The sequence below is a fragment of the Ursus arctos genome, unplaced genomic scaffold (assembly GCF_023065955.2).
Source record: "Ursus arctos isolate Adak ecotype North America unplaced genomic scaffold, UrsArc2.0 scaffold_28, whole genome shotgun sequence".
Taxonomy (NCBI): Eukaryota; Metazoa; Chordata; class Mammalia; order Carnivora; family Ursidae; genus Ursus; species Ursus arctos.
This window is the reverse complement of record NW_026622963.1, coordinates 33,666,223-33,693,883: the sequence shown is the minus strand read 5'-3', so window position 1 is coordinate 33,693,883 and position 27,661 is coordinate 33,666,223. Positions and strand designations below refer to the sequence as shown.

Genomic DNA, 27,661 nt, shown 5'->3' with positions numbered 1-27,661 from the left:
AGAGGACGCTCCTGCAAAACGCCAAAAACTTTAATAAAAAGACGGATTCATTTGCCAAGAGCCGCCCCTCCGCCCCAACGGTTGCCCAGGCAGGCCTGTCTCCGCCACCGCGGCGGAAAGGGCTTCCCCTCGGCGGTCCTCTGGTGGCGACAGCCTCTTGCCGTGGACACTCGCTCCTCTGGGAAAGGGGCTCCTTGTCGCCTGGATGACCTCCCCGCACCCGGGGTTCAGACCCATCACCTAGCAATAAATCCAGGCTAAGGTTTGGAGGGCGAGGATGAGGACATGGCCGACCTGGGCTCCTCTTCATCTTTTAGTCTTTACGGATCTGCAAATAGTCTTAGGGTATTGAGGAATTCTTGGCCTCTATGTGTTTTGCCTTGTGCAAACAGGGTTCCTGGCCAGGCCTTTTCCAACTGAAGCTTGGTGGCAGTCTTTGACTTAGCAACGGTTGAAGGCCCTCTGCCCCTTTGGAAACCTGAGGGGGCTCTCCAGGAGAGGTTGAGCGCTGGGCTTCCGTCCTGCATTTACCTGTGGTGGCTGATGTCAAGGAGGGCAGTGGTTCGCAGCATCAGGGGTGCAGAGGCAGGGCAGAGAGTGAGATCCCGGGTCTTGGGTGCTCTGTGTTCAGAGTCTACCGCGGAGGGCAAAGCGCAATCAGTCCGTGAGCCACATGCCACTTTTTCTGGTTGCAGAAGATAGCCCTGCTTTGAGGTTAAAGAGGATGGCACTGATCCTGCCAGGGCTCTGTTTATGGCTTCTAGCCTTCTGCTGGCTTGGCCTTCTGCAGTGAAAACATGGGTCCCCTGAGTTGGTATTCACAGGGGATTCGCTCACCTCTTTACCAACTGTTGCCCAATTACCAACACACAGGAATGGCATCCCATGCTCCCCTCCAGCATCTTTACCACACTGTAGTTTAATTGTGTTTACTTGTCTGTTTCCCTGTTAACGTTTGTTGAGTGCTGGGACTGTACTTCTGCCATTTCTACAGGGGTCCACTACCTATCCCATTCCTGCACTGGTGGAAGTGCTGTGTTATATTTTGGGAACATCCCAGCTGTAGTGTTTGCTCGTGGGAATTTACACAAGTCAGAGTGACCAAAGCTAGTTTTGCATACTTACGGCTAGTGAGCCTGACTCTGGCACTGGAAAAATAGCGCCTTCCAGATGTCTTCATTGACAGTGAACGGGGGCCGATGGCTGCTGGATCTCCTATCCAGTTGAAGTTCTTGGGCTGTAGGTGGCACCAGGAATGATGTGGAATTGCAGCATTCATGGTTGGCAGTGGCCCTAAGATCCTGGGGATCAACTCGTGGGCCCGAACTGGATGCAGGAAATGAGGAGGTCCCTGCTTTTTGGCGGCCCCTCTCAGGAGGACCAATGGGACCAGACTCACAGATGGCAGTTCTTGACTGCCCAGCCCGTCCTGGTGAAATCTAGGCTAGAGGAGAAGAGCAGCCCCTTACCACATTTCTTGTGAGGCTGGATGGAGCGGTGTGAAAAAATAGGTAACTGAAACATCTCTTCTAGGCTGTGACCACTATTTAACCCGTTCACTCCTTTGGGGCTCAGCAAAAACTGAGGACCCAATAGGCTTGCTCCTAGCCCCAGGGAGTAGTGAATGCGGCAGCTCTTCTGTTGGCCCAAGTCTGTTTACTTATCGCCCGATAGAGCCATGGCACTGGCAGTGCTAGGGAGAGATTACACAGAAGCCACCGAGGGTGGTGGCCTTGTTCTTTGTCAGTCATGAGTTTGGGGTTATTGCAAGACTGGAAATACAGAGAACAGGTCTCTCAGGAGAAGGCTGGGAGCTTCACTTTGCCAGATGTCATTACTACAAACAAGGGAGCTTGGGAACAAATGCAAAAGGAACCAAGAGACCCTTTCCCAATACCCAGCATACTCTGCTTTCCCAGGCTCCGTGCCAGATACCATCACATTAGCCGCCTGTGCTGTGGCCACCACCATGTGCTGCTGCAGCCCTTTTTCCCTTGTTCTCTGAGAGGCTGCGCAGGGACCCTCACCCGATACTCATGAAGTTTTTTCTGGCCCTGGTGGCTGGGGTGCAGCATGCGCGTGAGCTGCTCTACAATACCCAGGCTTCGGATGAGATTCTCCCTTTGTAGCAGGGCCTTCATTCGCTCCAGCTCCTCCTCTTCCACAATTTCTTGAGGATGCATGGTGTCCAGGTGTACGGGTAGCAGCTACAAGGCACATGAGAGATGAATGCAAGATCTCCAGGGGTGAGTCCCACACCATCAACAGGGATGGCTGCGGGACTCCTGCCCACTCTACCCCTCCTCCCCTGTCCCTTCCTTGATCCCAGCGGAAGGTTCCCTTTGCTATCCGTTCTCTCACCCCCTGGTCCACCAGGTCAGAGCCAGTGTATTCATTAGGAACCCCTCTCTCTCTTATACAAGAGGAGGAGAGGACAGCAAAGATTCCCTTTTCTAGGAGTCCCAACCCATTTCCCATAGAAAGGCAAGAGCTACCAAACCCCCGACACCTCTTTCTCCCGGGTCCGGTTCCTGTAAACCAAGTGGGTGGAAAGTCCCCGGAGCCGGGCCCTGGATCGGCTCTTCTCTCCTGCGGATTCACCCTGGTTCTGGTCCCTGTTTTCCTTTCGCCTCTTACTGCCTGAGGTCTCCTGCTGTTCCTGCTTAAGGCGGATCTCTTCCAGCTGCTGCCTGACAAGACACAGCAGCTTCAGACACTGGAGAAATTGTGTTGGGGAGAAGCAGGGTGAGGGAAAGTGGGGAATTATGATCTGTTGGGGGGACTGACGGGAGAAGAATGAAGGGGAGGGTGGGAAACCTACTAAATGGAAACGGAATCACTAAGAGTCTCATAGGATATATGACTCCATACCTCTTGGCTCAAGTGTCTGGCTTCCTCTCTACCCTGCTGGGGAGCAATTCAGTCCCCCCCACCCCCCGCAAGTGGACAGAGGAGACTGCAAGGCAAAGTACCTGGCACACTCCTCTCTGGCCTTGGAAGCAGCAGTCTCTTGGAAGAGGGAGCCATTGTGCTTAAAGAAAGGTGCGTACTTCTCCGTGTCAGGCCCAGGGTAGATCCGCCGGTATCCTCCAAGGTGGGAATCCTCATAGCGCTCCTGGTCCAGTATTGCTGCATGGGACGACTCAATTTGTTCTCGCCTGTGGAAACCAAGCTCAGAGTGAGTCAGGAGGACTGAGAATGTTCAGTGAGGAAAGGAAGGCTGGCCAAGGCTTGGAGGATCCGATAGCTTCGGGCTTTTCTGGCCAATGCCCATGTAGGGAAAGCTGCCAAGGCCATCTGGCCAATCCCACCTATGTGTAGCTGTGGAAATAGAGGCTTGACTTCCAGAAATCTGGTTTTCATCCTAAGTGCAAAGGGGTCCCCTTGTAATCTAGCACTCCCAAGTTATCACAGTCTTTTAGGTTTCGGATTATAGAGTAATATATGTGAATTACAGAAAATGCAGAAGCACAAAAGGATTAAACCTCGATAATCTTACTGTGCAGTTAGCATATTGGTTATGAGCAGGGACTCGGGCCGGACCGAGTCTGCATCCTAGCTTTGCTACTAACTACCTTGCTTTCTTTATTCCTTCCTTCCTTCCTTGTTTCAGACAAAAATGGGGTCATACAACAGCATTTTAAAATGGCTTCCTGGTATTCAAGTGATTCTATGATTGTACTTTTGTTTATTTATTTTTTATTTTTTTAAAGATTTTATTTTTAAGTAATCTCTACACCCAACCTGAGGCTCGAAGTCACAACCCCAAGAACAAAAGTCACACACTCCACCCACTGAGTCAGCGAGGTGCCCCAGTATGTTTGTTTAATAAGTGGTTAAGCGTCTGCCTTCGGCACAGTTCATCCCAGCGTTCTGGGATTGAGCCCCGCATCGCATCGGGCTCCCTGCTCAGCGGGAAGCCTGCTTCTCCCTCTCCCACTCCCCCTGCTTGTGTTCCCTCTCTCGCTGTCTCTCTCTGTCAAATAAGTAAATAAAATCTTAAAAAAAAAAAAAAAAAAGTCCAGGAGTTTTCAGCCCTTTTCCCCGCTGAAGGACATGACTCATACAGTCACGTGTGAAGTCCGACCATGGGTATTTACAGTTATACGTCCCCTCTACTCACACATTTGAGTGCCTACCGTGTGCCAGGCTCTCAGGATATCATGACAAATCAAATACACACTGGCCCTGTATATTGCAATGCAGGTGGGGAAGAGCACTGTTGTTATGGGAGTAATTCTAAATCTATTCCAACTCATTCACATGTATTATTAATATTATAATTTAGTATCAGCAACAAATCACCATGTTTGTAACCCATCTTATAATGAAAGCACCAGTGGGTGAAAAAGACTGATTTAAACAATCCTTATTATTGAATAACTAAACTGTTTTCTGTTTCAGTATTATAAACTTTCTAGAGGAGCTTTGTTAAAAAAAAAAAAAAAACACAAGAGCAAAGAGCTCATCAAACCACATAAAACTCCTTATGTGCTAATGTGAAATAGCTCCAAACGATACCGCTAAGCATGGTATGGAGCATGTGAAATTTACACTATTGTCTGGGTAAAGGGAGAACAATCTGTATAAATATACATATATGTACGTATGTATGCATTAAATGTTTGTGTGAGTATACACGTGGCCCTAGGAACATAGATTGGCTTCTCCGGTGGGGGGGAGGGAGACAGTCGCTGGAGAAGACTTAAGAAATTATTCGCAGTATCTTTGGAATTTTGAACATACTGTCTCTGATATGTAATATATTATCTGTGCAGAAGAAAAGCTGTTCTTCATACTAATCAGCCCCGGACCACCCTCGCCACCTACAGCAGCACTCTCACGCCCAGGCCCGTGCTAACCAGACAGCTCAGACACCTGCAGCACCTGGCTTCCCGTGGCTGCTGGTGGCACTGGAAAAGCCGCTCCTTGACTCGTCGCTTGTCCTCCTCCATCACCTTCCTTTTGTCACAACCGCGGAGGTTGACAAGGGTCATGGCATCACAGAGAAGTGCATCCTTCACTTCTCGATCAAGGCGGGAGTCGGTGGTGAAACTTGGAGAGTGGTTTACCTGCCAGGAGGAGTCATTATCCACCCCGTTCCCAGACCACCCAAGCAGGTGTGGTCCCTTGCGGGCCTGACTGGAGGGTCTAGTCAAGATATCCTCCTGCAGAGGCCTCAGCCAAGGAGGCGGGATGTTTCTGACCTCCAAGGCCACAGGACTCTGCCACAGAGATTCCTTCAATACATGGGCTGGTGAAAGCGAACCAGACAGCCTGATTCTATAGACACAGTGTCCCTAAAGACAAAGATTACATGAGGAACTCTTGAGATCCAAATCCTGGATTCCTCTGGTGGGAGCCAGAGACCACTAAGATTTGACTCAGCAGGTCAAAAGTGGAGAGATCTTACGCCTTCTGCCGGTTCGTCCCCACCCCAGTGCCGCCACTGTCCCCCATTCTCTGTTCCACCAGTTGAGTGCACTCCTGTCCCAGGCGTCCTGTTCAGGGCAGCCTCTGGACCTTGGTTTTGCAAAGCCCAAAAGACATTCCTCACCTCCAGCAGCCAGGGCTTCAGCTTGTGGTCCAGCAAGATGTCAAAACCAAGGATCTCAAAACAGGCACATGTACCTCCACTCAGATATTGGGGAAAACAGGTTCGGTAGTTGTGGCGAAGAACAGAATGGGCTGAGATGATGGTTTTGATGATGATGTCCTCGATGTCCCCCCACAGCTCTCGGGGGTCGTAGCCGTGTTCTCGCAGCCAGGAGTTGAGTGTCGACAGCTTCCTGCGAGGCCCAGTGCTCAGAGGAGGACCCATTCTACACCAGTGGGTCTGGGCCGCGGGCAGGAGGTTCCCTACCACTAACCGTACTTCCGTGAAGCTATGTGGGAGCTTGGAGTGGGGCTTAGTTATCAGGGTGGGGGGCGGGGCTGCACTTAGAGGTCAAGCACAGGACAGGGGTCTGTAAAGGTGGTTTTCCTGAGCAATTGGCTTCCCAAGAGCCAGCTCAGTTTCATGGGCTGCTGAGACTATAGGGCTGAGGAGCAGTCGGGGCAGGGAGTACCTCTTACTGCCCACAGCATCATCTCGGACAAAATTCTCATTGTGTTTGTTGATAGCATAGTTGGTCAGGTGCATGCAGACGTCATCCTGGGAAGAGAGTGCCCCTGTGATTCAGACTTTCCCTGCAGCACCCCTCTCCAGCCCTTCATTGCCTTTTTATTACCCATCCCTCCCCAAGATGGCTCATCTCCTGCCCCTCTTCACCTCAGAACTGTCCCATAAGCTCCTGGGGAAGGGGGTATGCCAGGCTCCTCCAGGGAGGACCTTGCAGCAGTCACCACCCACCAAATGCTCTCCTCCCTGCCAGGCGCCAGGGTGCTCACTGGTTCATTCCTGGCTCATGGGTGACAATAATAAGCCTCTCTCCCTGGTTTCTCCATAGAACCTCAGTGCTCATGAGAAGAGGGCACCGCCCTGCCCCCCAGGACTGCCGGTTGGCCCCCTTACCAGGTTGGTGTGGCTGGGCTCCACGTAGGGCATAGTGGCAAAGCGAGCCAGGCCCTCCTCGTACATGAAGATCCGAAGAGGGTCACAGGACGTGATCAGGACATAGATTCGCATATCAAACTTGAAGCCGTCAATGAGGAAGGGCTAAAAGCAGGGAAGAATACCTTTGAAGTGCTCATTCTATCCCATGCATTGTTCTAAGTGTTTCTAATCATAATAACTCATTTAATTTTCATAATAACCATATGAAGCTTAGTTACTGCTATTATTCCCATTCAACAAATGAAGAAACTAAGGCACAGAAAGAGTAAGAAATTGCCCAAGATCACCTCTAAGAATTGGGAAAACTCAGATTCAGACCCAGACAGGCTGGCTCTGAACCATGGCTCTGGACTGCCTCCAAGATAAGGGGAAACAGCAGGAAGGGCAGGAGCCGAAGGGGAGGCCGGCTTCCTCTCTGGCACTGGGAGAGACGAGGTGCTCTGGTGCTCGGGGAGGGCCCCGGTGGTCCCAAGGCACCCTTCACCTTGGAGATGTATTGCTGGCAGATCATATGCTCTCCTGGCTTGATCTCCCGGGGATTTCGGGTGATGAAGATGCCCCGTCCCTGGCAGCCACTGTCCGGCTTGCAGATGTAAGTGCGGGTTTTTCGCTGACGACCATAGGACTGGAAGTCCCCAAAGCTACGTGCAGAGAGAGGCTGGTCAGAAGGGTTCCGTGCGTCACAGCTGGGCCAGGCCCTGTGGAGTTGTCCTGTCCACGCTCTTCCTGGAGCCTCAGTCTCAGACCTTCTTTTCTTAGAGCAGCTGAAACTCTCATCCCTTGAGACTTTCTAGGTCACAAGGCCAGAGTCTGGAGGGAACTGAGATGGTGAAAGCTTTCCTCCCCGAGAATATGAGCCTGGGGAGCGGGGGCTCACTCACTCTGCAGGGAGGCACCAGGTGCGGGGGAAGATGTTGTACTCGGCGGGATAGAGTTTCTGCATGCGGTTGAGGTTCCGAGCCAGCAGGTCTTTGCGGCAGATTTCCGTCATGCCCGGGAAGTGGTTGATTTTCTGAAACGGAACCAGCTGGTTATCTACCCCCACCAGCAGAGTAAGTGGCAGTCCCTGGGGCCTTGGGCATACCAGGAGGACTGGGAAGGTCAAGGTAGGAGTCAGAGTGGATGGGGCGCCTGGGTGGCTCAGTGGGCTGGGCATCTGACTCTTCATTTTGGCTCAGGTCACGATCTCAGGGTCCTGAGATCGAGCCCCTCATCGCGCTTTGTGCTGAGCTTGGAGCCCACCTTGGGATTCTCTCTCTCTCCCTCTCCCTCTGCTCCTCACCCCCCACACAAGGACATGCATGCATTCTCTCTCTCTCTCTCTCTCTAAAAAAAAGGTGGGGGAGGGTGGTGCCTGGGTGGCTCAGTTGGTTAAGCGTCTGTGTTCGGCTCAGGTCATGATATCAGGATCCTGGGATCGAGCCCCGAGTCGAGTCGGGCTCCCCACTCAGCAGGGAGTGTGCTTCTCGCTCTCCCTCTGCTCCTCTCCCTCTGCTCCTCCCCCCTGCTTGTGCTCTGTCTCTCAAATAAATAAAATCTTAAAAAAAAAAAAAGTTACTGTGGGGGTAAACCCTGTACCCAATACCCTAAGGGAGAAAAGGAAGTTTCCCTAAGGCAAGTGAGAACCTCCTCCTTGGCCTCTCCCAAAACACACATCCACACTGAGGTCAGGAAATGAGGGACAGCAAGATGGATTCACCAGGACTTTGGGCCTCCCACCCACCTTATAACATCCCCCAGACCACCGGGGACGAGTCCTATAAGAATAATTGGTGCATGGGAGCACAAGCAAATGAGAAACCATTTTCCAAAAGAGCAAAGGAAATTGAGCAGCCGTCCCAGGAACACAGCGCCACGCCACCCCCAGGATAGGACGTTGCCAGGGCGCCTGCTGGAACCGCAGTGCGGGGAGGCAGCAACTCCCGCTGCTTCTGGGCTGTCTCACTGGCTTTATCACTCGCTAGCTGCAGGAACTTAGTGTTTCTGAGCCCTGGTGTCCTCTTAACCAACAGGTATCTGCCACTCAGGGTTGTTTTGAGAATGTAATGAGTTTTAAAGTGTAAGAGTGTAAAAGCACTTGATAAGTGCCTGACATTCAGTACACCCTCAAGGAACGGTGTTAATTATTGTCTTACGCATCTTCCATCCGCTCCCTGCATATCCCTTCGTTAGGGCTTCTCGAGCACTTCGAGCTCACTCTGTGTCTCTCTCGGGCTCTTCTCCCGTGACTTGTTGTAGCACAAGTTACGATCTCCTTGACTCCCTTCCTGGCTTCCCCTCAAACTAAGCCTGCAGACCTTTTTACATTCTTGTATTGCTAACCACCACAGAGACCCACTTAGAGGTCTGGCTCAGTCAGTGGAGTGTGTGACTCTTGATCTTGGGGTGCTGAGTTCAAGCCCCATGTTGAATACGGGGATTAACTTAAAAAGGAAATCTTTTTTTAAAAATAGATTATAATTTTTGAATGGAACAATTACAAATTCTACTGTACTGGAAATTTTCTCATGTATTTCTTTTTTTTTTTTTTAAGATTTTATTTATTTGACAGAGAGAGAGCACAAGCAGGGGAGCAGCTGGCAGAGGAGGAGGGAGAAACAGGCTCCCCACTGAGCAGGAAGCCGGATGACTCGATGACTCGGGACTTGATCCCAGGAACCCGGGATCATGACCTGAGCTGAAGGCAGACGCTTAACAGACTGAGCCACCCAGGCGCCCCTAAAAATAAAATCTTAAAAAAAAAAAAAAAAAAAAGACCCAATTAGAGGATAACCAAAATACCATGAAGAAGTTATATTCTTTTTGTGGGCCCATCCTTCCTGACTTTCTTGCTGGCCTGCAGGACCCCACACTGACTCTCATGCTAGGCTAAGCTGCTTAGAAGCTGGATCGCTCTGCTGGCCCCGCTGTTTGCACTGAAGCTGCCTTCCAGCCTTGCCCTCAGCTGGGCTCACCTGCCCTGAAGGGGGCCAGCTGGGCACAGATGCCTCCAGGCAAATGGGGCCCAGCAGATACTTCCTTCCTATAATATAAGTTCCAGAAACCCAAGAGGAGAATTTTTCCAGTGGAGCAGAAGCCCTGGCCATGGCCTTTCCTGCTCTGCCAGGGGGACAGCCACAGAGGGTGGCAGCTGCAGGTGCCCGAGCAGGAGGGCGGGAGGACACATCTAGGGGCCATGGCCCCTTTAAGCTATTGGGTCCGGAGCTTGTACCTGAAACCTCTTCATGTCCATGACTCGTTCCAGTGAGACAGAGCAGTCTGTCCAGTACACAGTCCACTCTTCGTCCTCCCCCACCTCCTTCAGGCCACACATTTGGGCTGCCCGACGCACTGCGGAGAGAGGGAGGTCAGTGGTGCCAGCCGGGACACTGGCAGCAAGCCTCGTGACTGTAGCTGGGTCAGGTGAGGAACAGACTCGAGCAGAGAGTGGGATGAAGACAGAGGTGATTCTTACCTCAATGCTACAGTTTAATTACCATGTGACAATTCCAAGTTCATGAGGCCGTCAGGGCCCTTCCAAAATCTGTGACAGAGAAAACTAGAGCCTGGCTCTCTGCTCCTGTCAGTCCTCTCTCTCTCAATTGGGATGATTTCAGACCTGCAAAGCCGACCCTCTGGAGAGGTCACACTGGCACCTCCCACACTGGGTGGCCCCTGGCACGTGGCAGTGGGCACAGAAGGAGACGAAAAAATAGCTGCCCTAGCGGGTGATTTTTTTTTTCTTTTAATTCCTGAAGATCCCTCAAGGGCTTCTTTGGGAAAAAAACAAACCATATTGACCTGTTCTCATCTCAATTCTGATAAAATCTGGGAAGGGCGGGGCAATGGTGACCTTCAGTCACTTTTTTTTTTGCTAGCTAAGGTCAGTCTGTCAGCTAACTGGGGGGTTCCCACCCTACCACTAAGACTAAGTGGAACTAATATCCCAGCTGCTAGTGGCTCAATACAGGTTATAGGCCAGCCCGACAAGATGCAGGGGTGGGAGCCTGACTGCGGGACCATACCCAGCGCAAAAGCTGCAGGTGCCCTCTTAGGCAGAGTGGTGTGTGAGCGAGCTGGGTGCTTACCGCTCTCATACTTGCAGTTGGTCAGGTTGATGGCCAGGGGTCTGGAATGGAGGAATGGTAGAAATCAGGCAGAGTGGGAAAAAGGACAGACCCTGGGCTGCGAGGCACCCAACATATCTATAATGCAATTCATTTTCTCTAAAAGCCACTTAAAGACCAGGATGACAGACATGTGGTGAAAATGCAAACCAAGCCAACTCAAATGGCTCTGAATTTTGTGTTTTTGTAGTACCAAAAGGTTAACGATGTTCCTACATTCCCTGTCCTCTCTTGCAGATTAAAGGGAAGACCCCCAACTGCTGAAGGGAGGCCAAGGGGTGACTCTCTTCTGGAGCCAGGCAGGTGAGGGGGCCCAGGCACCTGTCTGTTACCTGCGTTTCCGCCTTCTCTTTCTCCTCCCAACTTCTAAGTCATCTGAGTCAGTTGGGGCTATGATTTTCTTTGGAATTTTCTTGGCTACAATAGATAAGGGAACTCCATCCCCAAATTCCTTAGAGTCAGCCTTTGAGAGTTCCTGCTGAGGAGAGTCAGAAGGGATGGTAGTTTCCCCTTGAACACATTCCTCCTCGGATTCCTCTTCCTCAACGTAGTCTTCCTCCGATTCGCTGGTCTTACAGGTATTTGGCTCCATCCTCTTAGGTTCTGAGGGGAGAGGGGTGAGAGTGAAATACGTATCAGAGCTTCCTTCCTTCAGGCCCAGGAAGGCCTGGAGGCGTCTACGCAAAGGACCTCCTTCATGGTGTTATAATGGAACTTTGCTGCCCCTTCAGAACAGAACAATCCCACTGCAGAATGGGATCGTTTCCAAGTAGGTAATAGGGGCTAGGGAATGCCTGTGAAACGTTGGATTCCCCGACAAGCCCTGATCATCCAAGATCGCCCCTCCATACAACACGCTGGGGTGCGCGTAGAAGCTGGACAGAGCCGGCAGGGGCCATGACCATGGCGTTTTTATTCCTGAATGGGAATGGGGAATGGCTGGGCTCTGGGGGTCCTTCGATTTTAAAATAGAGCTGAAAGCCAGCGCTCCTTTCCTTGTCCCATGACTCAGGTTCTCCATGTGTACACACTGGCACTTGGTGGCTAAGACCCCTTGGGCTCTGCTGCCGGACGGGGAGCCGCTGGCTGACACTGCCCACCCGAGATTTCGAGGAAAGGGGAGGGGCTGCTGGGTCCGCCCCTAGCGGTCCGAGGCTGGACTCAGCTGGTCGCTCATGTCCGCCCTTCGCCCGGCTCCTGCTCCTTCCCGGGCGTCGCTGGGCCTCCGGGACCACTTCCTTGTTCCACAGGACTGGCTGTTCCCGCCGATCGCGAGGGGGAGCCCGCTCCCCCCCCTTCCGGGGTTCGCTCCTAGCTCGGAGATCCCGGCGGCGGCGGCGCCTCCTTGAGCAGGCCAGCAGCCGCCGCCGCCGCCGTCGCCATGGACACGAGGGCGGCCCCCATTGGAGAAGCGTTCTGGGGGCGTGGCCTTCCCGGAACCACACCCACTTGGGCGTGGGCCGAGGCCATCTTGCGCGCAGGCTCCGCCTGCCCTGGCGGTGGTGGTGGTGTGCCATCTGGGCCGCCTCGCTGCGGCAGCTCTCGGGGTGCATCAGCTGGGACTTACAGTCCTTCCGCATTCGCGCCGCTTCACACACATCTCACCCCAGCCTGTCTCCAACCCGCGGGCCGAGCCCAGAATTTGGCCAAGTCTGCGTTCGGGACATACACCTGCTTGCCTTTCAGTTTTTTAGTAACCTGAGCGGAACAGCCCCCGCGCTCGGGAGGCACAGCGGTGAACAGCACTCACTCACCCTGCTGCGCGGAGACGGGTGACCGGACGGCCTCATCATAGCGCTCCTTCACCGTCGCCTTCACTGCTGCTCCTGACGTCCATGCACTTGGACTTCTGGTCGCTACCTCCACCGAACTCAGTCCAACTTGTCATTTTAAGACTATCCCGTGTGCCTAAATGTAGAGGACACTTTAAATCTCCCTCCTTTAAAAAGACGTGGACATTGCCTGACTCATACATTTCTTGCTGTTTCTTCAGCATATATTTTGTTACTCCCTTCTTGAAATGCTTTGGAGTCCCTTGCCTTCCAGGACTATCATTTTTCTCATTCTTCCCACAAATATTTAGGTTCCGGGCACTATTCTGGGACCTGAACCATCACCAGTTCTTGCCTGAATTGCCACCATGAAGCAACCTCTTTTTTTTTTTTTTTTAAAGATTTTATTTATTTATTTGACAGAGATAGAGACAGCCAGCGAGAGAGGGAACACAAGCAGGAAGAGCGGGAGAGGAAGAAGCAGGCTCATAGCGGAGGAGCCTGATGTGGGGCTCGATCCCAGAACTCCGGGGTCACGCCCTGAGCCGAAGGCAGACGCTTAACCGCTGTGCCACCCAGGCGCCCCATGAAGCAACCTCTTAATTGCACTCTGATTGTTCTTCCCTCCTCCATTCCACCCATCCATTACACCTTAAGTATTCTTTCTTTTTTAAAGACTTTTCATTTACTTGACAGAGAGGGAGAGAGAGAATAAGCAGGCAGAGCCCCAGGCTCCCCTGCAGAGAGCCGGACCTGGGGCTTGACATGGGGCTCGATCCCAGGACCCTGGGATCATGACCTGAGCTGATGGCAGATGCTTAACCGACTGAGCCACCCAGGTGCCCCTTAGATATTCTTTCTAATGCCAATTTGATACTCCCCAACGTAAAACTCTTCAAGGTTTCCCATTAGATCAAATCCAAAACCCCTTGGTTACATAGGCCAAGCAGAGGTGGAGAGGCGCTGGGCTGGATCCTGCCTTTCTGTGGTGCTTGAAACTGAGGACGGAGGGTCCTCTAAGTGTTCCACGATTAAGCTGAGAAAAAGCTTCTAAATCCCCTTCTTGACAATTCACGAACTATCTAAACAGCTGAGAAGTACCACCATAAAGAAAACCTACTTGACCCCCTCTCCCCTTTCTTATGGAAAAGTTTAGTTTGGTCAGAGAAGGCTTTCCTCTGAACAGCAGTCCTGGGGGAAAGCCCTGCCTTTGGGCTCATCACCTGGGACACAAAGTCCACTTTGCTGTAATGGTCATCTGTACTTCCTTCAGACTGAGTGAGCAAAACAAAGCGATGTTATTGGAGCACGTATATGCAAAGGTTCACAGAAAGAAGCATAAGCTAAAATTACTGCAATGTGCCAAAAAGAGGAAGTCGACCCAAAATTTTTTATAGGAATTTAAATGTCAAATATATATTTAAATGTAAATGTTAAACTTTTTTTTTTTAAAGGTTTTTTATTATTTATTTAGTTGAGAGAGAGGGAATCCTGGCAGGAGGTAGCTGGAGAAGGAGAAGCCGGGGCTTGATCCCAGGCTGCTAGGATTATGACCTGAGCTGATGGCAGACGCTTAATGACTGAGCCACCCCGGTGTCCCTCTGCTTTTTCTTTGTAAAGATTTTTTTTTGAAGATTATTTATTTATTTGACACAGAGAGAGCACAAACAGGCAGAGCGCTAGGCAGAGCGTGAGGGAGAAGCAGAATCCCCGCTGAGCAGGGAGCCCAACATGGGGCTCGATCCCAGGACTTGGGAGATCATGACTTGAGCTGAAGGCAGATGCGTAACTGACTGAGCCACCCAGGCGCCCGCCTTCTCCCTTCTTAGTAACAGGTTTGATACCCGAGGCTTGTCCATGAAGAAAGATGAGAAGCAGATACATTCATGACGGCTCACTCATTCAATTTATTCTAAGCCTTCTTCTCTTTACAGAGACCACTTAGCAGTTCTTTATCCCTCCCCTTGGGCTGAGATGGGTAAGGCAGCAGTCATGGAAGCCCAAATGACCACTGTGGACAGCTTTCTGGAAAGGGACTAGACCAGATAGAAAATAAATACTTCTAGAAGAATTACTGCTTGTCCTGGGCTATCAAGGCCACCAGTGCTGCCTGTACTTTTTCTGCCTGGGCCGGGGGCAGCAGACAATCTTGAATGAGGGCCAGAGCAGCCGCCTCTGTCAGACTGTCAAAATCCTGGGACGTTTTGACAGGGAGGTGCCCGGCCAGCTCACAGAGGGCGACATTGAATGCGTCGCCTTCCTTTACCCCAAAGCTGGACTTCCGGGCCCACAGAATTACTCGGATGCCTGTGAGAGCAGAGGAAGGTGATGTCTTTCCAGGTGGGGCCCCGCGGGTCACAAACAAATTATGGGCAATGTCATGGTCAGTCAGGTAGTCAGTGGCCCGACATACCCTGCCTATCAAGGCCTCCAAGTCAGGCCCTGGCCCGCTTGTGTAGAAGAGGAAGCCGGGAGCTGGGGGGGCCTGGAGCAGATGCAAATGGCCCCTGGGGTCCAGGGGCTCGCTCGGCGCCCCCTCCACAGGCAGTCTGTGAGCCAGGTAATACCCGTGCAGGTGCAGGTGGTTCACCGAGGCCAAGCCGCCCAAGCTATTGAAGCCGACGCGGAAGCCCGGGTGTGAGCTCAGCAGCACAGCCTCGACGCCGGCCCGCAGTGCGCCTGGCAGCAGGCGCTGGGGGAGCCGGCGGGTTGGCTCGGGCACCAGCAGCACGTGGCCCCACTCCAAGGGGCTGACATTGATCATCACGAGGATGTCCTCTTGCTGGAGAGCACCTGGGAGATCGGGCTCCCGGAGCAAACGGAAGAGCACTTCTCCTGGCCGGATCTTGTTGAAGTTAAACTGTTCAGGGTCAAATGCCTGCTTCACACTCCGGATGTTCTGGGGGCGCCGCCTCTGCACACCTCGCTCCACGTTCAGCTGAGCCACAAAACCCACAGCGCCAGGGAGGGTTTGGGTCTGCAGCTCCCCCAGGCGGTAGCGGAAGAGCCCTAGTTCCATCCGCTGCCTCCAGGCGGAGCAGAGAGCAGAGTCGAAGCGAGACCGCGGTGTCCTGTCCCGGAGGCTGGGTGCGGTCCTAGGCCACTGAATCCCTTCCAGCACAAGTTCCTTCTGCCCATAGACAAAGTCAGGAACGCCTTGCTCTTCCCAGTCCTTACTGTTTGGAGGGAGCAAATAGGAAGTCTCATTTGAATCCTGTGGAGCAGCCATGGGGCTGACCTGAAACAATCGTTAAGAGGTGAAAAATACATGATGCCGTTCCATTTCCAGAGATTTTATTTTGATTTTCAAATAAATTTTACTTTGTGTTCTGATTACAAAAATAATCTATGCCTTTGGGAAAATACTTTGAAAACATGGAAATCACAAGTCCATCACCTGTAGATTAGCATTCATTTTTGCTGAATTAAAAAATATACTTCTTCTTTTTAAAGGTTATATATATTGAGTAAATGGAAGAAAAAAATAAAGATAAAATACAACCCTTATTCCAATGCCTGGGGAGAACAAAATCACCATTTACATTCAGCCTTTTTTTTTTTTTTTTAAGATTTTATTTATTTGAGAGAGAGAGAGGAAGAGCACAGAAGGAGAGGGAGAGGGAGAAACAGGCTCCCCGCTGAGCAGAGAGCCTGACGTGGGGCTCGATCCCAGGACCCTGAGATCATGACCTGAGCTGAAGGCAGACGCTTAACTGACTGAGCCACCCAGGTGCCCCAGCCTTTTTTTCTTTTAATTATGTAATTTCTACACCCAGTGTGGGGCTGGAACTCACGGCCCTGAGATCAAGAGTCACACGCTCTGGGGCGCCCGGGTGGCTCAGTCAGTTGAGCATCCAACTCTTGATTTCAGCTTGGGTCATGATCTTGGGGTTATGGAATCGAGCCCCACGTTGGGTTCTGTGCTCAGCGTGGAGTCAGCTCGGGATTCTTTCTCTCTCTCTCTCTCCCTCTGCTTCTTCCCCCACTCATGCTCTAAATAAATAAATAAAATAAATAACATATAGGTCGTTGCCACTTTCCTATCTGTTTGGTGCAACAAACATCCTGTGATTCTGTTTCCAGATGTTTTTATTTTCCTTTAAAATAAAATCCCAGTCAACCACTGGCTCAGGCTTTTGACACACTCTATCAAACTGCCCTCCAGAAAACTGTAGCAGTGTTCCACTGCATAAGAATGGCCAGGGTTTATGATCTTACTGATACGTGGAATTTAAGAAACAAGGCAGAGGATCATAGGGGAAGAGAGGAAAAAATGAAACAAGATGAAACCAGAGAGGGAGACAAACCGTAAGAGATTCCTAATCATAGGAAACTAAGGGTTGCTGGAGGGGAGGGGGTGGAGGATGGGGTAACTGGGGATGGTATGTGTTGTAATGAGCACTGGGTGTTATATAAGACTAATGAATCACAGACCTGTACCCTGAAATAAATAAGACACTATATGTTAATTAACTGAATTTAAAAAAAAAAAAAGAATGGCCAGGGTTTCAAAACTCACTACTCCTTCTATGGGAACAGCTCTTCCACTCTTCAGTAGGGATTCCAAATGGCCAGGCATAGAGCCATTTGGGTGAGGATGACCCAACGTGTGCGTAAATGCCAGGGCCAGTCCTTCATGGGGGAAATCAGTGGCTATCTTCATCTCCCACCAGGCTCCTGGAGCCCTGTGGACCGGGAGGTGTCAGGGTCAAGGGCCTGTTGGCTCAGACAGGACTTCGCAAGGAGGCTCCCCTCATCAGAGTTCCCTCAGCTCTGCTGGTCCAAAAACTTGACATGATTAAAACAGAAAGGAAACATTAAAAAACACACAAAATGACATATCAAAAGTTGAGTTTAATGGGTACAGAGTCTCAATTTTATAACATGAGAAAGTTATAGAGATTGGTTACATAATAATGTGAATGTACTTCTCACTACAGAACTGTACACTTAGAGGCGCCTGGGGGGCTCAGTCAGTTGAGCATCCGATTCTTGGTTTCCGCTCAGGTCATGATCTCAGCGTCTTGAGATCGACTGAGCCTGTGTTGTGCTCCGTACCCACTGGGGAGTCAGCTTGAGATTCTCTCTTCCTCTGCCCCTCCCCACTCGCTCTTTCTCTCTCTTTAAAATAAATAAATCTTGGGGCACCTGAGTGGCTCAGTTGGTGAGGCGTCTGCCTTTCCGGGATCGAGTCCCGCATCAGGCTCCCTGCACAGCGGGGAGTCTACTTCTCCCTCTGACCCTTCCCCCTCTCGTGCATTTTCTCTCTCACGCTCTCAAATAAATAAATAAAATCTTTTAAAAATTAATTAATTAACTCTTTACCCCCCCCCCCCAAAAAAAGTAACCGCTATGTATCAGGCAATGAGGGCACAGTAGCAAATAAGGTGAAAAGGGCCCCTTTTGTCATGGAACTTACATCCTGTGGTCCAGTCAGACAAGGAACAAAATGAACATGGTAACTGTTCATGGTATTGGCATTCTGTGGAAAACAAACCTGTGATCCGATAACGGAGAACGGATAAAAGGTGGGATCGGGGCACTGTACTTCAAGAACAGGGGGGGTACACCCTCCGAGGTGCATGCAAGAACACGCAAAATGAGCAGAAACCTGCAAAGAGCCAAGGAAAAGGTGCTCTAGGAAAGGAAGCTGCAAGCCCAAGGTCCGGAGTCAGGCAGGTGTTAGGCCTGTGCCGAGGATGGAAAGGAGGCCAGTGCTAACTAGAGCACAGCCAACAAGGGGAGGGGGCAAATGAGGCTGGAGAGGAAAGCAGGGGCCAGATTAGCTGCAGGCCCTTAGGCATCATGGTCAGGCGCCTGGGTTTTGTTCTAAATGCAATAAGGAATCACTGGGAGGTTCCAAGCAGAAGCACCACGTGATACTCTATAAACTTTTGTCAGACTGCTGTGTGGGAGGCGGATGCAGGGGAGCAAAGGGGAAGGAGACCATTTGGGAGGCAACTCCGATGGCCAGGTGAGTGGAGAGGGTGATGGGATGGCACAGGTGGGAATGGCGATAGAGAGCAGGGGACGAGGGTCCTGTTTGGAAGGCCAAACCAACAGGGCCTGCTGACAAGCGGGCTAGGGGGACTGAGGCACCGGGAAGACCTGGGAGGGCCTGAGCTTCAGGAACGAGGTACACTGGAGCAGCCTTTACAGGGCTGGAGGAACGGAGGGGGGGTGGCGGTAGGAACAGTTGATCAGAAGGGGGGATCGAGAGTTCAGTTCTGATTACTGAGTTTGAGATGCAGCCTGAACATCCGAGAAGTGTGTAGACCGCTGACAGTCAAACCTGGAGGCCAAGGTAAGGGGTCGACTGGATACAAATACGGAATAACATTTTAAGCTAGGGGCTATAGGAGCAAGGACCCAAGACCGAGATGACCAAGGATCAATCAGCAGTGACCATGTGACAGGATCAAACCTTTCCACGAAAACCAGGAGCAAGGGAGCACTGGTCGCATGTCTGTCTTGTGCCAGGCATGGGCTGGGGGATTTCTAGGTTCTCTTAGGTGACCTACCTTCACAACAAGCCTGTGAGCTGGGTATCATCCTGGGACAAAGGTGAGAGATTAAGCCTTACAGGCTGACCAGGTGTTTGAATTCCTGCTCTACTAGTCACTAGGGCTGTGACCTTGAGCCCCTGGAGTGAAGTCCACAGGCTTAGCTGTGCCTCCCTCGCTCACCTCCTCTCATTCCACTCTTCTCGCCTACTCTGCTCCTTACTGAACTTGTTCCAGCTCAGGGCCTTGGTGTTTTCTGTGCTTCCTGCCTACAATGTACCCTTCTCCCAGATTTTCTTCACAGGGCTGGCCCCTTCAGGTCTCAGATCAAATGTCACCCCCTCAGGGAAACCTGGTGTGGCTCTCCTATCTCATGTCCCATGGAAAACAGGAAGAAGGAAATAATATAAACAGGGAAAAGATGTCTTGGAAAACAAAACAAAATAAAAAGTAGAGCTCAAATCCAAGTGTTGGTAGTTACGAACAAAACTTGAAGAGATCCAATAAAATATTTCACAACAAGAAACACTAGAAGCTGTTTTTAAAAGTTTTACACTGTTTCATGAGTTGGTCAGGCACAGGCAGGACAGTATGCTAAGCAGACTCACTGTAAGTTATTCAATAACTTATAATGAGAAGCATGCCAAATTATAATCAGAAGGTTGTTCAACGAAGGGTTCGGCACCAAGTGTGGTGGCTGAGAGATCTATGTCACAGCTGGTCGCCATGGCACAGGGCCAATTTCCACATCTTCACTTCGAAGAGATACAGTCTCACCACAAAGTCCAGGGACGGGCCTTGGCTGGCCAGGGCTCCCTTCCCTCAGTCTAGTACAGAAGACACTGTGATGGCTTCCTGTTCTTCGCCTACCCTTTTACTAACGGAATTCTTGTACAGAAAGAGCCTGCTGTCAGTCAAGATGATCAGGTTGGAACGGGACTGCACTCACTGACCGATTTGGCTGTTCCCACTGCTTTGCAGTCTCCACTTCTTGGAATGGAATATTTCCACAATGGTGGGACTCCCCGTTGAGATAGTGAGTGTTCCTAAAGCCACTCAGATGAACACCTTATTGAGTGCTGGGGAAGCTACGGTCACTCAGCAGTTACTCAATGACTGCCACCTATCAGATCCTGCAGATCATGATTCTCGTAGCTCTTCATGGAGCTTACAGTCTAGTGGGGGGGGGGCAGACATTAACCCAATCAATACCCAAGTAAACCTAAGTTGCCAACATGAGGCAGGGCTGTCAAGGAGGAGCACCGGCTATTCTAGAAGTATAAGATTCCTCATCGAGTCTAGGGAACCAGGAAAGGCTTCCCCGAGGCTAACATGGAAAAGGAACTGAGAGCCCATTGTGGTGGGAACCCAGAAAGCCAAGAGAAGAGGGCAGAGGGAGGCTGAAGTCAGATTTCAAAGGGCTGGTATTTCGGTTTTTAACCATTTATTAGTTTTAAATTTAAATCACCATGATCATATCTAGACTTTCCAAAGATCAGCAAGTAGAATGAATCAGGAGAATCAAGAACTTAGCCCTACAATGTTGTCAATTATACATCGATAAAGCTGAAAACAAAAGAATTAATCTCACCTCCACCTCCTCTCTCAGCTTGGAATCCTCACCTCCTGGAATAGTGGAAGTTCGTTCACGCGTGCATGCATCCAGTTTGTTGAGAGCCTACTCCGGGCCAAGCATTGTCCTAGAGGGTTGAGAGGACAAGAGCAAACAGGTCAGCCTCAGTCCCTGCAGTCTCTTGGCGCGGGGTCGGCTAAGTGAGGTCTACAGCCATGGGGAGCCGTGAGAAGAGTCTTAGACTAGGGTGACCTCTTTCTAAGTGCCCGAGCCTAGACAAGTCACTTGTACCCTTTCCCCGGACCTGTTTTCCACATTTGTAAAACGGGAACCTACCTTGCAGGGCTCTTGTGAAAAGCGAAGATCACTATGCACGGCTCCTGCAGTCTGCAGACCCTCAGCGCACAGCCTCAGTCATTTCTGGGGGTGGCAGGCACGTGCGGCAAGGGCGCAATGGCAACGTCTGGATGAAAAAGTCCTCGCCGCGCGGATGAGCGGCTGGCCGCCTTCGGCCACGTTGCGAGTCTCGAGCTTTCCCGGATTTCCAGGTTCCAGGTACTTCCCTTGGGCCCCGACTGCGCCCAAGACCGCCGCCACCACCGACAGCAGTAGAGAAGGACGCAACACGACACTTGCCGCAAGCTCCCAGCCGGGCCATGGCGAGGCTGTGGCGTTTCGAACGCATGCGCAGTGCGCCCGCCCGCACGCGGCGGGGGAGGCGGGGCCGTGCGGCCTGGGCTCCGCCCCGGAGCGTCCGGCCCCGCTCCGGGCCCCGCCTCCAGCTCGCCGCGGGCAGCCCGGAGCGGGGAGCCGGCCGGCGGAACCGGGCAGGGAGCGCCTGGGCACTTTAAGGAGGGGGCGGGCCCGGAGGCGGTGGCCCCAGGAGCGGTTGCCGTGGGGACGGGGCGTTGACGCGGCCCGAGGGCGGAAGTGAAAAACTTGCCCCGGCGCCCCGAGACAAGTTGGCGGAGCTGTGCGCGCGGTGCGACGATGGGGGGCTCGGGCAGTCGCCTGTCCAAGGAGCTGTTGGCCGAGTACCAGGTGCGCGGGACGCCGGTCCCGTGGAGTTTGCGCGCGGGCCTGCGCTGGGGAGCGGGGTCCCGGGGCGGGCGGCAGAGCGGGCGAGGCCTCCGGGAGTCTCTTGAACCCCTCCCGTTTTGCCTTCCAGGACTTGACGTTCCTGACCAAGCAGGAGATCCTCCTGTAAGTGCCGTGTCGAACCTCAGCTCCCGAATCCTCTAGAGGCGGCTTCGGGGCGCTCTGTCCACAGACGGGCAAACTGAGGGCCCCCCAGAGGGAGGGACGGGGGCCCGCCTGCGGTCCGCGGCCGAGCTGGAGCTAGAGCTGGCGCCCGGGCCCCGAGCCCCGGGCCGTGTCCTCCGCCCGCCCCGCCCTCCCTGCCGGCTCCGGGGCCCCGGCTGCGCATCGCGGGCGGGGGACACCTCGCAGCCTCGGGCCGGGCTGGGCGCTCCGGGGCCTCCGCTCCGCTGGCGTCTGCGTAACCGAACTTCCTGACCCAGCCGGGCAGGGGCTGCTGGGGCTCTCCGCGGACTTCGCCTACCGGGAGCCTGGCTCCTGGTAACTTGATCTGAATTAACACAGTAGCCGTTAACGCTTACTGAGCACTCTGTGCGCTAGGAACTGTGCGAAGTGTCTACACTACCTAATTTAATCCTCAGGAGGGAGGTACCGGACAATGAAACAGGTTTCAGAGAAGTTTGGTAACTTGCCTAACACTACACTCCAAGTAAGGGGATTTGAACTCGGGCTGGAACCCCCTTCCTAGGCGCGCGCCAGCTTTTTCTGGTCAAGGCACTTGAGTGAGGAGACTCGTTGGCTTCCTTTGGCAAAAATAATCCCACTGGGGAGGAGGTGAGGGCTGAGGAAGAGATCGTTTAGGGTAGTTGCTAAAAAGAGGGAGGCTTTGAGAAGCTGGAGATTCCTGGAGTGAAATGGGAGAGAGATTTCAATTTTACTCTTTTCTCCCTGTTCCTCAGGGCCAACTTCTGGCTCCTTCTAGAACCAATGCCCAGTACAGTGCCTGGCACCCAATTGGCCCTCAGTAAATACAGGAATGCACTCTCAGCCTGTAGTCCTGTGACACGGGATTCTACAAATGGGACTACATATGTTGTCTCCCTTTGGCTTATACCTGCTGACTGAGACGTTCTATGTATGTGCCTTAGCTCCTCACCTGGTTTATAGTGGGTAACAAGGCAAGGCCTGGGGATGTAATACACACAGGAAGGTTTGCCAACAGGTTCCTCTTCTTCTGCCAGAGCCCACAGGCGGTTCTGTGAGCTGCTTCCCCCAGAGCACCGGAGTGTGGAGCAGTCACTGCAGATACGAGTGTCCTTGGAGCAGATCCTCAGCCTTCCAGAGCTCAAGGTGCCAGTCCCCCACCCTCCCTCTGCCGTTCGTCTTGAGATCATGTGGTCAGTGGTCCCCATTCTGGTCTTCTCTCCATTTAGCCCTAATTTCCTGGGGACAAGGGCTTTCCCAAAATCACCCAGTGGAATTAACTAAAGTGGTGTTTTGCAAACTGGGATTCTTGGACATATTCTTGGAGAGTCAAAGAAGTTTTGTCCTTTAAAAGGAGTTGAGGGGCGCCTGGGTGGCTCAGTTCGTTAAGCGTCTGCCTTTGGCTTGGGTCATGATCCCGGGGTCTTGGGATCGAGCCCCAAATGGGGCTCCTTGCTCATCAGGGAGCCTGCTTCTCCCTCTCCCTCTGCCTGCTACTCCCCCTGCTTATGCTCCCTCTCTCTCTCTCTCTCCCATCAAATAAGTAAATAAAATCTTAAAGAAATAAATTTTTAAAAAGAGTAATGAATAAATAAAAGGAGTTGAGCTACCTTATTAAAGTTTGAGAAACCCTATTCCAGAGGCTGATTGCCTCCCCATAGGGTTGCTGTGAAAAAAAATTTTTAAAGATTTTATTTGAGAGTGGGGGGAGGGGCAGAGAGAGGGACAAGCCGACCCCATGCAGAGCCTGACGAGGGCCTCAATCTCACAACCCTGAGATCACAACCCTGAGACCATGACCTGAGTGGAAATCAAGAGTCCGACAAGTGACTGAGCCACCCAGAGCACCCCTGCTGTGAAAATTTTTATGCAAAGGGTCTGGCCTGGTCCTTGTATATAACACAGTGAGGGTTCAAGTACATGTGTTTTAAAGTAACCAGCCCATCTTGTTCTCTTTGTTTAGGATGCTTTCATCTTCCTTCTCTGCCCCTAGATCTGCCTTTGGGTCAAACTGACTCACAGGATGCCATCCCTGTTCCTTCCCCAAGCCAGTTGGTCCTCCAGCCCTCATGCTGGCCCTAACAGACCGATCCTTCTCTACTGTGAGCCTGAGCTCATGGGGGGGGGGGGGGTTACTGTGACCTGCTCCCTCCGGTTCCTGGTGGGATTGGAGGAGTGTGTGACCTGGGCTGCATCTGCAGCGTTCACACGAGGCTCTCTTGCCTAGGCCAACCCCTTCAAGGAGCGAATCGGCAGGGTCTTCTCCACATCCCCCGCCAGGGACAGCCTGAGTTTTGAGGACTTCCTAGACCTCCTCAGTGTGTTCAGTGACACAGCAACTCCAGACATCAAGTCCCACTATGCCTTCCGCATCTTCGGTGAGAGCCAGGAGCAGCCCGGTGGGACACGGCCTGTTCCCACACGGTCTTGGTGGTGGTGTGCTGCTCAGGAGCCCGGCCTTCCGTGGAGCCTTGGCGCTCACCATGACCACATCCTTTCTGGCTTCCTGTGTCTGTCTCTAGACTTTGATGATGATGGAACCTTGAACCGTGAAGACCTGAGTCAACTTGTGAACTGCCTCACAGGACAGGGCGAGGACACACGGCTTAGTGCTTCGGAGATGAAACAGCTCATTGACAACGTGAGTAGTCAGGCCGGGCCAGGGAGCGGGAGGGAAGGGCTGGGACTTGGCCTGAAACCCTCCCTTCCCCAGATCCTGGAAGAGTCCGACATTGATAGGGACGGCACCATCAACCTGTCAGAGTTCCAGCACGTCATCTCCCGTTCACCGGACTTTGCCAGGTATGATGGTAGCGGTTCCCCTGCGTTCTGGTTCCCTCTGGGTCCCCATCTGCTGCACCTGAGTCTGGGATGTCAGGATGGGAGGCGACAGCCAGGCTGCGAAAGCCCCAGTGCCTCTCAGGGTCTCAGGGCAGCTCTTCCAAAGGGTCTTAGGGAAGATGTGGGCAAGTTTGGGGTTAGCCCCTCCCCTCCTCTTCCGGCAGAAAACCCGACCCACTCTTCTCTCTTCAGCTCCTTTAAGATTGTCCTGTGACAGGAGCCACAGCGTGTGTCCCAGCAAGCACCCCGTCAGAGAGCCTTTCCTCTGCTGAGCTGTGGCCGAGGTCACGCCTGTGTTGCCAGGGCCGGCCAAGCTGGCCTAGCCCAGAGCTGGCACCGTGCGGTCCTGCTCCAGGCAGGGGAAGGCCCTCCATGCCAGGGCCTCTCTCCTTTGTCATCGCTCTGTTTGTGTTCTACTAATCTATAATAAAGGTTTAGACGTTTGACCCTTTGCGTGGTACTAGAAACACTGGTATGAGGAAGGACTGGACTTTAGGAGCTTTCAGTCATACCGGGAAGAACAGATCTAAAAGGCCAGCAGGAAGTCAGACTGTAGCCCACCTGGCCCACCCCTCATGAGGGGGTAGTGTGACAGACGAACTCCTCTATATCCTGATGGTGGTGGTATTTACAGAAGGTAATGTGAAATTTTTAAATTTAAAAAGAAAAATGATAAAACCCCTGATCCCCTGTGCTCCCACCCTGATCTGAACTGGGGGAGGTGCAGGTAAAGGGGTTCAGGGAAAATGAATGAATTCCTTGCCCCTCCCATCAGTGCATTAAACTCCCCACCTTAAGGACCACACTCCACTGGGAGATGGGAGTCGGCCAGGCCAGCGTGGGTCTGGCCCACTACCCCCTGCAAAGTGGAAGCTCAGAACTCCCCAAAACTCAGAGAACTGGACCAACCTCAAAAAGTAACAGTCCTTTGAGAGGAAGGGCCATGATTCAGTTTCTATTTAGATTTTATTAAAAAAAAAAAAAAAAAAAAGTAAAGTGCCTCTTATTAAAAAAAAATAATAACAAAATTGACATGAACACAGGGCTCCTGTGCCGGGCAGTGTCAGTCTCCCTTAAAGAGGGAGCAGGCAAGGTGGAGGGGCTGAACTGGGGGTTGGGCTCCGGGGAGGAGTCCAGGGTGGACATGGGGAAAAGGGACACACAGGTTCGCAGGCTGGGATAGAGGAAGGAAGGCAACAGTCTCTTCCCTGACTTGGAGAGAAAGGCGTCCATCGTCTAAAATGGTCTCCTGGTCTCACGCTGCCCCTGTCACACGTGGCTTAGTGTGACAGGCTGGAAAGGTCCGGCAGGTGAGTGTGAGCCCAACGCCTTGTGAGGGCAGTGGTGGCAGTGTGGCTCTCCGGTCCCTGAGGTGACGGGATGATGGTTGTAACAAGCTGGCCAGCTGGCAAGGGAGGACCCACGGAGCCCGAGCCGGCTTCTGCTTCTGCGGGGCCAAGGGGCAGCCGGTGGTAGTGGGATAAGGCAGAAGGTAGAAAAGGCCAGCTGGTGGGGACCGCCAGCTCTGTCTCAAACCACCACTCGGCGAGCCTGCCACGCCGCGGGTCTGTTGGTGCGCATGGAGTACTGTGATGTCTCATTCTTCTCGCTTCACATTTTCAATTGTTTTTTAAACAAAGGGCTCAGTTTCACACAGGGAGCACTGTTCTGCCCAGCCAGGCAGACCCCCACCTGCAGCTGGGCCCTCCCGGGCCACGGCTGTCGGTTGGAGGGGGCCTCGCTACTCAGCGGCAGAGCAGCAGGCCAGCGGGCCCCATCCCCGAGGGCTGGGTGCCACAGTGGTGTTCCATGAGACGCAGAGGTCCGGCCGGCCCCCTCTGAGCACTCACGGCCTCTGAAGCCAGGGTGGATTCCTCTACCGGTGCGTTCACACCACGGAGTCCCGGATCTCAGAGCCCAGGCGGACCCGGGGCCGGGGGCACACCGGGGACACCTCCACAAAGCTGTCCTGGATGCTGAGCGGCCTCTTCTCTGACTCGGTGAAGACGCGGGGCGCCGGGGAGCTATCTGACAGGGCCTGGTAGCCTCGGTGGTCGAGTGGGGTGCTAGGGGGGCCTACGCCATTCAGCGGCCGGGTCTCAGGGGGCAGCGCCACAGGGCGGGTCTTGGGGTGCACACTGGCACACTCCCCCTGCTTCAGGAAGACTTTCATGCCAGCCCGGTGCCGGTAGAGGAAGAATAAGATGAGAAGCACCACGGCGAACACGAACAGCACGCACATCACCAGGAACTCGGTCCAGTAGGACTTGTCTACACCCCAGCTGGCCTTGCTGCCGGCCGGTGCGCTCACCCGAGACGTGCTGATAATGACCGGCACGCTGCCGCTCCGGTCTGCTCGGTCTGGTACCACATCCTCTACCACCTTCGGGTCGTAACAGGCGACCAGCTGCCGGAAGCCCTCCTCCAGTGACCAGCACTGGAACACCCCCAGTTCCTGCTGGCTGCCCACCAGCAGCAGGTCCCCAGTGGGCAACACACGGCAGGAGGCTGAGGCATTGACGGGGAGATCATTGTGCAGCCAGAGCCGGGTGGCCAGGTTGGAGAGCAGAGGGCAGGCCAAGGTGTTCACCGTGTTGGGCTGGAAGTAGACTTGCTCACACCGCTTCTCGCCTACGGACAGAAGAGGCACCGGGTAAGGGGGGGACCAGCATCCCCAGTAGCCCCAGGCTCGCCCCACCTCTCTCGGGACTGTACTCCTTGTGCCATGATGTGCCACTGGGGACTCTAAGTCTGGGACGAGGACATGAGGACAGGCATTTACACCTACCCCTGCAGGGCCTTCTCAGCAGACCTGGCCCCCACCTCAGCTCCACCCCTTCACAGGGCGACTTACCTGTTAGTACAGAAGACCGAGACCCGGGTGAGGAAGCATTGCAGAGATCCATGGTGTTAGCCCCCTCAATGTCCTGGATCCATGGCCTGAGGACCAGAGAGTCAGAGAGAGGCCCGGAAACCATGCGCCCACATGGCCCCACCCCCAGTGCAGCACAGGCCCTTCTCCGGCCCTGCAGCCCCACGAGGGCCTGGGGTTCAGGGACCGCCAGCCC

At 53.0% G+C, this 27,661-nt stretch overlaps 4 protein-coding genes across 6 annotated transcripts in view; 1 reads left to right on the top strand and 3 right to left on the bottom strand.

Annotated features, from left to right (window-relative positions):
- Window positions 1–12: 12 nt before the first annotated feature.
- On the bottom strand, window positions 13–20,617 carry TTLL13 (tubulin tyrosine ligase like 13). 2 transcript variants are annotated; one of them, XM_057303708.1, is made up of 16 exons: window positions 20,529–20,617; window positions 12,417–12,570; window positions 10,995–11,265; window positions 10,624–10,664; window positions 9,768–9,886; window positions 7,438–7,568; window positions 7,041–7,197; window positions 6,515–6,658; window positions 6,069–6,154; window positions 5,558–5,789; window positions 4,888–5,072; window positions 2,973–3,158; window positions 2,510–2,690; window positions 2,028–2,207; window positions 1,126–1,444; window positions 13–784 (listed from the first exon to the last, which is right to left on the bottom strand). In XM_057303708.1, the coding sequence occupies exons 3-16, from the start codon at window positions 11,252–11,254 to the stop codon at window positions 528–530; spliced, it is 2,478 nt and encodes an 825-aa protein (XP_057159691.1). In that variant the 5' UTR covers window positions 11,255–11,265; window positions 12,417–12,570; window positions 20,529–20,617; the 3' UTR covers window positions 13–527. The 2 variants fall into 2 exon arrangements, with proteins under 2 accessions (XP_057159691.1, XP_048076670.1); XM_048220713.2 differs by lacking the exons at window positions 12,417–12,570; window positions 20,529–20,617 and having other exon boundaries at window positions 10,995–11,990.
- GDPGP1 (GDP-D-glucose phosphorylase 1) lies at window positions 14,322–20,609 on the bottom strand. The gene is made up of 2 exons (XM_026510487.4): window positions 20,529–20,609; window positions 14,322–15,672 (listed from the first exon to the last, which is right to left on the bottom strand). The coding sequence occupies exon 2, from the start codon at window positions 15,661–15,663 to the stop codon at window positions 14,506–14,508; it is 1,158 nt and encodes a 385-aa protein (XP_026366272.1). The 5' UTR covers window positions 15,664–15,672; window positions 20,529–20,609; the 3' UTR covers window positions 14,322–14,505.
- Window positions 20,618–21,324: 707 nt separating the features above from the next.
- CIB1 (calcium and integrin binding 1) lies at window positions 21,325–25,584 on the top strand. Its single transcript, XM_026510483.4, has 7 exons — window positions 21,325–21,551; window positions 21,679–21,713; window positions 22,790–22,898; window positions 23,980–24,130; window positions 24,275–24,393; window positions 24,466–24,554; window positions 24,786–25,584. The coding sequence occupies exons 1-7, from the start codon at window positions 21,501–21,503 to the stop codon at window positions 24,805–24,807; spliced, it is 576 nt and encodes a 191-aa protein (XP_026366268.1). The 5' UTR covers window positions 21,325–21,500; the 3' UTR covers window positions 24,808–25,584.
- Window positions 25,541–27,661, bottom strand: part of SEMA4B (semaphorin 4B) — a 55,916-nt gene continuing 53,795 nt past the window's right edge. For both annotated transcript variants that reach the window (XM_026510482.4, XM_026510481.4), the window contains exons 15-16: window positions 27,448–27,533; window positions 25,541–27,224 (exon numbers count right to left, since the gene is read on the bottom strand). In XM_026510482.4, coding sequence (XP_026366267.2) covers window positions 26,482–27,224; window positions 27,448–27,533 — 829 coding nt within the window. In that variant the 3' untranslated portion in view covers window positions 25,541–26,481. The remainder of the gene's footprint in view (window positions 27,225–27,447; window positions 27,534–27,661) is intronic.